Source organism: Eucalyptus grandis, chromosome 5 (assembly GCF_016545825.1).
Source record: "Eucalyptus grandis isolate ANBG69807.140 chromosome 5, ASM1654582v1, whole genome shotgun sequence".
Taxonomy (NCBI): Eukaryota; Viridiplantae; Streptophyta; class Magnoliopsida; order Myrtales; family Myrtaceae; genus Eucalyptus; species Eucalyptus grandis.
The window spans coordinates 4,072,479-4,085,358 of record NC_052616.1 but is presented as its reverse complement, the minus strand read 5'-3'; the positions used below and the strand labels follow the sequence as shown (position 1 = coordinate 4,085,358).

The following is a 12,880-nucleotide window of genomic DNA, read 5'->3' as shown; positions in this document are numbered from 1 at the left end:
TTAATGGTTACTATTTTACTACAATTCACTAATCACAATTCATATCTAGATACATAAAAAAACGTCAAAAATAAATATAGTAAGAGTCTCAGTCATATATCTCATTGGAAATGGAAGCTTAGACTAATAGTTCTATATTACACACTTATCATTAGACATTATGAAATACTGTAGGATCACGCGAAGACATAGAATAAGAAAAACACAGAAACTTGTTCACATTCTCGTCAGATTAGGTTTCCCAATTCTTAGAATCTGAAAGTGACCTTGCGTATTATTAAACCTAAAACCGAATTGGTTTTCACCAATGTAATTCTTCGATTTTTATTCTACCTTGGAATCATGCTCAACCCTAATCGTACCTACTAAAATCGGACACATATCATATATGTTCTCCCTTTGGGCTACCAAACTAATATACACATCAAAATTCTATTTGGGACCACAAGTTGGGTCGACTTAATCCCAACATCAATACATCTAGAGAAGTCTTTGGTCAATTCGACGAGGAGTCGTGTACCATTAAACGCATCGGCCACGACACTAAGGCTCGTGTCCGTCTGTCTCACTTCTATTGGCGAATTGCTATTTTATTCTTACTAAAATTGGGCTTTGCTCCCACAACCATACGGATTCTTGATAGGAAAATATGGCTGTAACTCAATTGACCGTGGACTTGGTTCGAACCTTAGCAATGACAAGAGCCGCAGTTCTCTTCTCCAGTACAGAAAGCAAACGTTAAAGACGGTTAACCTGCTTTCTCTGTCTCTGTCTCTGCCTTTGGGGTGGACCCATGTGAAGGAAAATGTAATTTGACTTGCTTCACTTTCCATGGAAAGTGAGAACTTTAAATTGGCCTTTTGCATTCAATCTCACACCTCCTTCCTCCTCTTTTTCCCCCTATTGCTCGTGGTTCCTCATTGTCGAAACTTGTCCGCGTCTTTCTTCGCACATGCTCGTGGTCCCTCCATGCCTTTACATGTGTTGAGCGTGTACTTAGCGTGAAAGCAAAATTTCAGAGAGAGAGAGAGACAGACAGACAGACAGGCAGACAGGACAGACAACTTAGGCTACCAAGATCGACAAATCTGGGTTACGAAATTCATTTTGCAAAGTAACATTAGATTGTAAGCTAAACAAGATTTTGGGTTTGTCTGGCTTAAAGTTTGGCATCATTAGGTGTTTCGGTGATGTTGAACTCGACACTGATCAATTGAAGCAGAAACTGTTAGGGTCACTCCATAGTTAAGCGGCCAACAATATCAAGTCTATCGCCAATCGACGCACCAAATGTTCTCTTTCATTCTTTTGATCATGGCTGATCAGATGTTTCGGATGCTGATGAGTGTGTCTCAGCTACTCCTGACAGATAAACTTCTAGACCGAGCGTCTTTAACAGGTTAAAAAAATGAATCAAGGAAAAGAAAAACATAATTCCATGTTCCCTACTATCCACGAACCCTTCCTGCCAAACGATATAGCATTCAAATATCAAGACTCGCCTCTTGTATACAGAAATATCTTTCAAAGTATCGAGATATTTCTTGGAATCTGTCAGTCTTAGGTATGGATATTTATGCTGGCCGTTGCTGCATGTTCCCTACTATCCATGAACACTTCCTGCCAAACGATATACCATTCAAATATCAAGACTAGCCTCTTGTATACAGAAATATCTTTCAAAGTATCGAGATATTTCTTGGAATCTGGCCGTCTTAGGTATGCATATTTATGCTGGCCGTCTTCTTTTCTCCAGTTCAGGAAGCCGCATCAGGCAGTCCTTATCTATCGTTGTCTGCTGGCGACCAAAAACCACAGGCCTAGAGAAAAAGAGAAGGATCCATAGAGAAACTCAAAGGGAGAATCGTGAGACATTAAGAAACATGTCCAAATAGTATATTTACTGCAGAGAATAGTATCTTGCCTGTGTTGAACTTCGGGAAAAATGAACCATGCCCCTTATTTACCCAATTCGACTTGCTAATATGAAATTCAAACAGAAACGGAGCAAGTTATTTTCCATCAATGATCAGTCAACCTCGCCTATATCCTGCTTAATATTACGAAACATTGCTTGTAGACAACTGTCGGATCATTTGAAAGATCAGAGTCTGAAAAGACAGTCAACTTGCGTGGAGAAACACGAACTGATGGAACGACGTAAAGGCTTATCTTCACAGTGAAATACTACTCCACAGTCGGCCGGATTCGGGAAAAGAGCCATGAGCCATTAGGTCTCTTACCTCTCTTACGATTATGAAACACTCAAATCAAGGAAACATCATGCGAACTTGCATTACATGAGAGATTGATATGACAATGCGTAGGTCTACTACCAAACATCGTTAACAGGAGAAAATCCACGAAATGATGGCCATGCATTATTAAAATGTCATTATACAAAAACATCTTATGTCATTGGACTAAAACGTTTGTAGACTCCTGCAAGCAGAATGAGCTTTCCTCTTCACTACAGCCATCCAGCGAGAAAATTTCTGATGATTACAACACAGCTCTTGAGAGCAAAATGACAATACTCACGATAACCAAATTTCAGCACTCAGATATAGGGAACACCGATCCAATTCTATCCCCGAACCTATAGCATTTGATGTTAACAGAATATGGACCCAGCTGAACGTGGTTGTCCTCTCTACCCACAAAATAACATAGAGTATAGAGGGCAACTTCAAACTCCGGGGTTACACCAACTAATGTGCTGGACACGGATTTGAGAATCCCATTCCATTCAAACTGAACAGTGAGCAACTGGGTTTCAGAGTCCGGCTGCATGTGCAATGACGAGAAATTATTAGTTGAAAATGCAGTTAAGTAAAAGATCACATGTTAACTTAATATTTCCGATTCAATTATAAGAGTAATATACCTCATTAAGTTTCATCCAATATATACCATATTAGGAACAGGCAAAATGCTCGGCTCCACTTGGAAATATGGTAATTGTCAATTCGCATTTAGATAAAACAGGGGAACACATGGCAGGTATGAGAACATGGAAAACTACTGGATTAGTGAGCGTACTGAATAATACCCAGTTTTTTTTTTTGGTTGAAACAATACCCAGTTGATGCACTGCATATGGAAGCACATTCCAGAAGAAGCATGTAAGGGGATTCACTACTGGATTAGGACAACACTGTCAAATATATCACTATGTAGTTTGTGAAAGAACTATGTAATTCCCCCGAATATCTTAAAGAGATTCCTAATTTTTCAACATGTGAATATTGACGAACGTCAACATGCAGTACAAGTCCCTTCTAATAGCCCCTTGGTTCAACAGCTCAACTCCAAGAAAGAATGCCCTCCAACCTACATGAAACAAGAGGCACGGCAGCTACAGATTCCTGCAGTCACTAAATTCCAGGCCTATTATCTCTCGAAATATGATTGATCTAGAATATATATCATGCAACGAATATATTGCAATAGAAAAGAATCCCCACAGAATGCAGCATGTCACAATGCTTGGTACTCTAGATGAACATTATCCAACTTATGGGCACGTGTGCTTTCCCAGTGCTTCGATGTCAAAAGGGAACGCTTAGTACAGTAGTGACGAGAATCTAACAGAAAAGAACGTGCAAAATAGAACAACCGATTATAGTAGAACATATACCCAAAAGCTTGGGTTACAGACAGGTATGATAGGATTGCTATTACTTACAATCTCCCCACGGCGTCGAGGAAAAATGTAACCTTGATAATCAACTCTTCCTTTTGCCTCTTCTAGGTAAAACTGGAGAGGCGACAAAAAAAGAGAAGTGTGAGAAATAAATAAAAATGAACAGACCTTACCAAAAAAAAAAAAAAAAATGAACAGCAACTTTGACTTTGTTCATAGCATATAATTTATTCTACTTCTGTCACGGTGGAAAGACACATGCCAGATGATACTGAGTCTAAGACAGAAAGAGAAGTACCAAAGGGAATAATGTACAAACAAGTTTCTACTTTTTGGCCTTTCGGTTAAGATGCATCTCAAAATACTTTTCAGTGATACATGTAGGTGCAAATGACCAGTAAGAACTAAAGTCATCTTCTTAAAACTATGAACCTACACTGTTTAGTTAAGTGCATCAGTAAGCAAAGAATAAACAAAGTGATGGCAGAATCTGAAACTAATTCGACAGTTCCAATTGAAAGATCCAAGTATTATAATCATTTACCTCATCCTTATTTTAAATATGAGCAAGAAAGGAAATGCAGCTAGATAGGTTACCTGAAGCCAATTATGGAAGCCAGAAACTTCTTCTTCTTCACCACGTTGCTTGATTTCCCCAACAAAAACATGTTCAAAAGCAGATGAGGAACTGGATGCACCACCCCGGCCATAAAGATCAAACCACAGCCGCATCATCACACTTTTGAATTCTTCACGGTCACCAGATACCATGCCCTTGGATGACAAATACTTGTGAAGATACTTGATTGGTGCTGTTCTGCTAATTTCTTCAATAAAAGCAACCTGCTCCTGCCTCTCTTCAGATGTCACAGTTTCTTTACAACCTCCATTAGGATTGTAATTATCAAGAAGAGAACAAAAGCGAGAATAAGTAGGCTTTCTGAATACATCTTCACTCAGCCAGCTAAATAAGCTTCCCTCTGCCATGTCTTCCTTTTGATAGACCTTCTTTCCCTCAGCACAATCTATCTGATAGTCCTTGCCTGGTATCAATCGGTTCAAATCAAGTTCCCAGAGTTTGCTACAGGCTTGTGATAAGTCAGACAGTTCCTCCTCTGTGGGTTCTATGCCTGAACCAATTTCAACCTCATCCGAGTACTCCTGCTCACTAGGAGGCCGTTTGTATCCATGCCAGTGATCCATCTGAACCTGAATGGGTAGATTAAAGTTCTTAAAATGACAGAAATAATAGCAACAGGTCAAGAACACAATAACCAGAGATGTTCTGTCAGGTAATACTAACGTTAAACATCAAATAGATTATGGTTATCATGCTAGCACAATGCCAAAATCTTGTTGTGGATTGTCTAGGGTAAACACCCAAATAAGGACCAGCAAGATGATGATATGAAAAATCCTTCACAAGTGAAGCTCCCTCTTCAATTATTACTCTTTCTTATTATTATTATTATTATTATTATTATTATTTTTGGCGTGTTACTCTTTCTTATTAGGTTGGGCATAAAGTAAGTGATCTATACATGCCATATATCAGTCCCCAAATCGCCCACAATTCGAACCATGTTCATATTGTCTAAGGTGAACAAAAAATAGATGAGTGTAATCAGTTTCACTTCTTATCTGCTGTTATCCTATTTCTTCCTAATGAAAACTCACCTTAGCATCAATTTCATCTATATCACAAATGTGAATCTGTCCGGCCATGATCTCTTAGCACAAAGAGAACTAAGCTAAGAATCCAAAAACTCATGACACTACTTTAAATTTGATTCACAAAAGGAACTTTAGAAAGCAGTCCACATATCACTATCCTTCAAATTGTTTTCTGATATAACAAGAAACCTTGTGAGGTTGCCTCTGATGCTTTCTGCCGACAGTTTCCCAGTTGTCAGTATTCTCCTGGTCGTCCTCCTGTTAAAAGTGATCACACAAAATTTCATTTTTGTGTCTCGTAATAGGGTCTCTCATATCAGAAACAGGACAAGAAAAAGGGGAAAAAAAAAAGAAACTGCAGACCTTTCTGTTCCAAGAGGTTTGGTCGTAGTTATGTCGTCTGCCATCTTCATGAGTTTCATACCCCTGATCTACAGCCTGCGGCAATTGGAGAAATATTGAAGACAAAATGCAGATGATAAAATGGAGAGGCAAAAGCAAAAGCATGAAGTGAAAACCACGACAACCAGCTCCAGAACACAATGCACTATCACTACCAAAGCAAATGCGGAAAACAGGGACCCCAAACGAATCCAGCTACACACAAAAGCATCACATACTTGACATTGAAACTGTCTTCACATGCCTACTATATATTATCACCATTTGTGTGATACTAATAGATACAATTTAATCGGAGATAAATCATATCGATAATGACTGTCAAATTCGAGGAGGTTGTAGAACCGACGCGGTACATGTAAACCTCCGTACATACATTTGCAAGCCCCTGATCCTAGAAAGATCCCACCTACAGTAGCTGAACCACTCAAACAAAAGCCTGGATTAACACGCAGACCACTCCACACTGCGCAGATCCAATCCAACAGCACCGATCGAAACTAAATTTTACCACTTGGGGCCGCCTCGAAGGTCTCGACTCCGCGCTCCCCCACCCCGCGTGCTCATTCTCGCTCTTCTCCTGCAAAACCACATCCCGATCAGGCCCCCAGTTTCAAATCCTGCACCACAAGAAATAACCCAAAAGGGTTCGATTTCAAATGTTGAGCCGAACCTCCTCGTTCCACGAAGTACGGCGATATCCCTGTCGTCGATCCTCGCTTCCCCGTCCCTCGTCGCCGTCCTGATCTCCCGACACCACCTGCCAAAAAAAATAAAAAAGACATTCTCGTTTCACCACCGATCGCCAGCACCGATCACGTCCGTCACAGGGAAACGGAGAGCAGAAACGAAACGGCTCGATCGACGGGCACCGACCTCGGCCCAGGTGGATCTGGAACGCTCATCGCGCGACTGCTGCTGGTCGGAGTCTCGGTTCTGGTCTTCGCGGTTCCGGTCTTCATCGTGGCCGCCGAGGGCCACGTCGATCAGGCCCTTGATCAAGCCCTCCATTGCTGCGGAGCGGGAACAGATATTTTTCGCGGAGAGAAGGAGAGGAAGAGAGTGTGTCTGCGTGCGTGATGTGATCTGGAGAAGAGTTTGACTGGGAAGGCAGGCAGTTGAATAACGTTAAAGAAACGGATAGGGCGAGGCGGGTAATGGCAATCTCGTGAATTTGGCCCCGCCTTCCTCTGGTTCTGCCGACAGTACGTAATCCTGAGACGGGGTGACACGTGTGTTAGATTTCGTTAGATTAGATTAAGATCCGATGTGAATTGTGACGATTTATCTGTTCACCGGGATCTGAAGTCACGTACCCATGTCCGTGCGTGTCACACATGCGTTAGATTGCCGGACCGTGAAGCCCTAAGTCAAATCCTGGAGAGAATGTACTTAGATACAGAAGTTCGGTAAACTTTTGTTGCTTAAGTGTTACAGCATACTAATAAAGGGAGAGCACCACTATTTATATACAAGGCATTCTAATTATCATCATTAATCATCTCGTGATCAAACGGTGAAAATCCACTCTCCTCAACTACCTTCTATCATTATACACTTTTCATATTGTCTTTAGGAGGAATTTAGAATTCTCATTAAAATAAGTCTTATCGATTATCTAAGTTATCTCTTTGGTTGGTTGAGTTTCGAAACCTCCCGTCTATGACATTCTCTCCCTTCCATTCGAAGGATGCCCTTGGCATTCTCAACCTTGAGTCTTTCACTGGTCCATGCCCAATCCCATCCTTCTTGGGTTTTTGATGTCACTTGGTCTTTCCCTTCTTGCTTTAGTGAATTCTTATTCGACAAGTAACTCTTTCTTCAGTTTGGCCATTTCCATCTCGCTCAACTAGTTCTCACTTCCAAAAAAAGCACATGGATGGGCATCTTACTTAGAGCTAGAGTAGGTTGCTCTACTCCGCCTTTGGCTCCTTCAAAGGTCGTAACATCACCTTTGACTCAAGTACGAGCTCCTCAACTCTTGAACTATCTATCATCCATGAATTGTATTATGGAGATGCTCTTGGTCTTCGTCAACCTGCAGAACATTGGTACCACCAATGGGCAATTTGGTAATTGATGACAGTGAATTGATTTTTGTGTTGATCACGACATTCACACTATCAAAGAATTTCAAACCCAAAATAAGATCATAGTCATCGAGCAGAATTATCTTGATAAAGAATTTGTCGTTCCCATCACCAATGTGTAGCTTCACATTCCGAACAATGTTGACGCTTGGTACACCATATGAGTTGACCGCGTTGAACCAATGTTCAATTAGTTGCACTTGAAATCCCAAACTCTTTGCCGCTTCTCTCAACAAGAACATGTTCAATGCACCATAGAGTTTTGTGTTACTAATCTTGACTTCCGCGAGTGGCAAACTTGTAGTTGGAGGCTTCTTGGGTGGTGCTTGAGTCTTCACTAAGTTGAAAATCTTTACTACACCAAGCCGCTTCGTCTCTTCTCTTGCTTTGGTGTCTCTTCTTCCTCCCAGCATCGAATTGCCAAACCCTTCTTTGGGCAATTTTGAGCAAGTGTGGGCCTTCACAAAAGAAACACTTGATTGGCTTTCCATACACCTTACCTTGTGGCTTTGTCCACGTGCGACTGGGAGGCCTTCCTCGCTTATCCCATCGACCATGGGTAGCTTCCTCTTCATCCTCGTCATGATAGTGATCCGCTTCCCCACCTTTTTCCTTGGATCTAGGATTTTTCAGACCGATGGAAATCAATCAAGGGCTCGACTATGGCAAGAGCTCTCGTTAGCTCTTTCACTCCTTTGCAACCTTGCTCAAGGCTTAAGCCCATCCATGAATGTGAATAGTACCTTGGACTTAGTCATATTCAGAACCTTCAACAATAGCTCGGAAAACTCGTGCACATACTTATGAATATCTTCCCTGTGACAGAAACGGTGAAACTTACTTCGGGCATCATTCTTGGCACATTCGAGGAAGAATTGTTCGTAGAAAGTGGCAAGAAAGTCGGAGCAACGAATGATCGGTTTGGCTCCCTGCCTTTCATCATTACACCACCCCCACCACCAAAACAAAGCAACATCAGTCAAATACATAGATGGAGTTCGTACATTAGTCGTGTCATTCTTGATTCCCATGGTATCGGAGTATTGCTTCATGCCCCGTAGGAAGTTGTTCACCTCTTTGACGTACTGGTCTCCCTTGAACTCCTTTGCCTTAAGAATAATCCTTGTACTCGCATCATGGTCACCGCTCCTTGTGTCATGGCCGCCTGGCAAGCCTTGAGCTCATCTTTAACCATCTTTAACTCTCTTGCCATGAATGACTTGTGAGCTTTTAATTCATCCTTGACAATCTCAAGCTCCTCTTGAAGGTCACCAATCAAGGTCTCGAGGGCATCACCTCTTTCGTTCATCAACTTGATCAATTGGTCCTCAACTATCGTCCATTCTATTAAAAATACAAGACTACCATCTACCCCATTAAATACAAGAAATATCTTGAAAAAAAATATACATTCCCAATACCATCCCTAAATGTACTTTAGAATATTCATGAAAAACCTTAAAGGCCAGGACACTTCATATCTTGCCTATCATCTGGGCTATCTTTTCGATCGGTCGGATCTCGAAACCTCCGATCCGTGACATCTGCATGATGCTCTGCTTCGTTCATAGGCCATTGGGGGGAACGTTCCAAAGCAATGAGAGCGGTATCCTGTCGGCCGACAAAAAGAAATAGCTCGTACGTTAGGCCCAACCCAACCTTGCGTTGAAGAGCAAAAGTGCTATCATCGTATTCACGGAAAAACTAGGAAGAGAGAATGTCTGTGTGTTCTTCAACGTCTTCTCATCAGGCCCAATCAAATTGGCCCAAGGCATGACCGGGATTGGCACCTAGCAGGCCATTACAGTGAAGACTAAGATCGCAGGAAGCTTTGGTTCCTTCGTCCTTTTCCTTTTGGCAATATATAACTGGAACAAGGTCCCAAGAAAAACTAATGAGATAGCTTAAAAGATTGAGGGAGGAATAGAGGAAGGTATCTTCTTTTCACCAACCACTCACTTCTGTTTTCTTTTCTCTGGTGCTCTTGATGCTTCTTTAGTACTGATTTCATGGAGTCAAACTCTGTCTGGATTTCTTGTATCGAATTGCATTGAGCTGTTTGATGATGATGTGATGCATTATCCTCATTGATTGAAGCAATGTAAATTCCGAGTGTTTTGGCTTTTTTCTATGACTCACATTAGCTTCGAGGGAGAAAATAAGTCTTGGTTTAGCCTAAACATGAAAAGTAAATCCGCCTTTTCCGTGTTTGGAATGTTCAGTCGTATTAGTGAGTTCGTGATGATATAGTGAGCTTATGAATTAAATCAAACTAAATCGAAATGCAAAGAGATAGATGAAAGTCCCAAAACCCAAGAATGGATTATGTTCATGACACATCTTAGACACCAACTTCAATGGAGACCATATTGGACATTTTTATGGTATCCAAGGATCAATCTCTTGATCAAAACTTGTCATCATTCCTTCTATTTGTTTATAATTCTTAACACAATGTCATGGTACACTAAAGATTTTACAATCAATGAGCGAGATTTACTTTATTTTCATCCGACAATCAAGGGTCGGGAATCCATTCTCCAAGGATCCTTGAGAACACCCAGGTCATGATTACTTTCTATTGCAGGTATTGTGACCGCCATGACTGCCTCAATCATGATCATCATCACCTTGTTCATCATCATCTTCAAATAGAGGAGGTGAAACCAAACCAGACACGTGAAATTTGACTCTTCACACCCCCACGGCACCCACCCCAAAAATAAATGAATAAATAAATAATAAAAGAACTTTCAAAGAAGCTTCCCTTTCCCTGGAGGTGATCATTCACTTCTACTTTTAATTCTCTCAAGACCAGGTCAACATCGCCTCCATTATTCTGGGCACTGCTCTTGACTTCCGCTCGTGGTTTTGCTAAAGAATTTCTTCTTTGCTCTCTAAGTCTAAACTGAACAGAAACCGCAGGGGGAAAAGGAGCGAAGAGGGAGCAGCACCATCATGGAGGTAAAGAAAGATAAACCAGGCTCACTCATTGTTATATACTTTGAGGGCTTATACATGAAAGAGTCCCAACAAAAACAAGCAAAAAATAACAAGAGCGAAACTGGGAAGATCCTCAAAAACAGCAATCTTCCCCTCTTCAGCTACTGTACACTCTATTCTCTTCCTCGGCCTTCTTCATGTTCCAGAGAGGCCAGCGACATAACCATCATCTTTTTCGATACAATACACGCGACTAAAGCTTAATTACAGGCTAAAAGAGTATTGGTTATATGTATAATATGTATATATATGTATATGATCTTCAAACTTTATGGAACACTCGGATCAAACGGCAACGACGGTTCTACTGGGTAAGTGCGGGTCCTGAGCTTCGGGAGCAGAAGTGGACTTGGCGTGCTCCTTCTTCCTCAGGGCCTTCACGGAGGAAGAGAGGTTCCAGCTCCTCTCCTTGGTTTCCTCCATCTCTATTTGCTCCTGCCTGCAGTCCTCGCTGCAGAACGCTAGCTCCCCTCTGCAAATTCGCAACGAAACGTCAAATCAGCGTCAACCCTAGAAGAAACCCTTCACGAACAGACTGCTCCAAAGGCGCACAAAAATTTCGAGGCGCATTCTTTCCTCATATGGTAAAAATCCTAGGAAAGCCGGCCGGGCACGAGACTAAATTTGCTATATATTTGACTTTCGTTCTTTCGAATCTTTGACAAAAGAAAATCGGACATTTCTAGCATTGTATTTTCAAGATATCATTTTCAGGCACGGAGAGCGCATGGCAGGCTTCTTCTGCAGATTTTAATCTCTCTCTCATCCCGCAAATAGGGCAGTGAATTTTTAGATCGCTATCTAAATGATCAAACCCTGGACCTCAGTATGTTCTTAAATTGCTTCGTCTAAATTCTTAGGACGTAAAATTCGGGATATCCCCACCTAGATGGGGGAAGAAAAACACACACCTGGGGAATATCCACATAAAATTATAACAGAAAACGGTCAAGTACCCAAACTGCGAAGTCCCCTCGAAATTCTAGAACACCAAAACCTGCGCCCTCGCGGAAGAAAGCCGCAAACCTTACAAGAAGGGCAACAACAGAAACAGCGACCCGACCCAACAACCAACCAACCTCACCTGTACATGAAGATGTCCCTGTTGCTCCCCAACCTCCTCCTGCAGAGGAAGCAGGTCTCCAGGAAATGCGGCTGGTGGTGGTCCTCGAACCTCGCGTCGTAGAACCTCGCGGTGGCGGGGGATCTCGGCGAGGCGACGGGCGACGACCTGGCCACGTTCTTCATCGGCGCGTGGAAGCTCTCCGAGAACCCGGCCTCCATGTCGGCCAGCCAGTCGTCGTCGTCGTCGTCGGCGATGAAGCAACTGCTCCTCGTAGCCGCGCTACCATCCATGATGAAAAATCCTTCCTCGACCCCCTCTCTCTCTCTCTCTCTCTCTCTCTCTCTCGCTGTTCTTCTGGAAACGGGCCGTGTGATTTTCTCTTTATCGCAAGATTTTGTGTAAGCGAAGGAGACGAAGCTATAAAAAGCGCTCTCCTTTTATGGAGTGGGAGAGTGGAATAGGGAGAGGAAACACCGGCCAGGTTTCAAGAAACCGTGGAGGAGAATCCATTGGCTGAGAAAAAGATACATGCATCATCAATCTCGAATTGGCAAAAAAGAAAAAACGAAAATCGCGGAGGGACCCGAAGTTACCGAATTCCCCCTACCCCCTGCCGCGGAATGACGAAACGGCCATTGCGCCTCGAGCCTCGTGCCCGCTTCAGCCCGGTGCGGATGGCGCGTTCGTAAATAAAGAGAAAAAGGAGGGCGGGAGGTGACGGCGATCCTTTTTTAGATCTCCTCTCCATCTCTCGAAAGCCAATGAAAAAAAAAAAAAAAAAAAAGAGGAAGAGAAAAAGAGGAGCGGAGGGGGCCCCACCCACCACCTAACCCCCACATGATTCGTCCGGTATTAAGTTCTTTTTCCTCTTTTTTTTGTTTCCTCCTGTTCTTTTTTCTTGATTCCCTTTTTTTTTTATTAACGTCAGATGTTCCGACGACGGAATCAGGCTTCCGCCGGGCCCCACGCGGGGCGCTTTTGCGCGTTAACGTCACGATC

The 12,880-nt window shown here is 42.4% G+C and overlaps 2 protein-coding genes across 2 annotated transcripts; both read right to left on the bottom strand.

The window, feature by feature from the left end:
- Window positions 1-2,351: 2,351 nt before the first annotated feature.
- LOC104443596 (poly(U)-specific endoribonuclease-B) lies at window positions 2,352-6,842 on the bottom strand. Its single transcript, XM_010057089.3, has 8 exons — window positions 6,599-6,842; window positions 6,396-6,482; window positions 6,234-6,302; window positions 5,684-5,758; window positions 5,510-5,578; window positions 4,244-4,855; window positions 3,689-3,760; window positions 2,352-2,787 (listed from the first exon to the last, which is right to left on the bottom strand). The coding sequence occupies exons 1-8, from the start codon at window positions 6,731-6,733 to the stop codon at window positions 2,554-2,556; spliced, it is 1,353 nt and encodes a 450-aa protein (XP_010055391.2). The 5' UTR covers window positions 6,734-6,842; the 3' UTR covers window positions 2,352-2,553.
- A 3,929-nt stretch (window positions 6,843-10,771) lies between these two features.
- LOC104443595 (FCS-Like Zinc finger 3) lies at window positions 10,772-12,395 on the bottom strand. Its single transcript, XM_010057088.3, has 2 exons — window positions 11,900-12,395; window positions 10,772-11,287 (listed from the first exon to the last, which is right to left on the bottom strand). Exons 1-2 carry the CDS (start codon window positions 12,169-12,171, stop codon window positions 11,101-11,103), a joined length of 459 nt encoding a protein of 152 aa, XP_010055390.2. The 5' UTR covers window positions 12,172-12,395; the 3' UTR covers window positions 10,772-11,100.
- Between the last annotated feature and the right edge of the window lie 485 nt (window positions 12,396-12,880).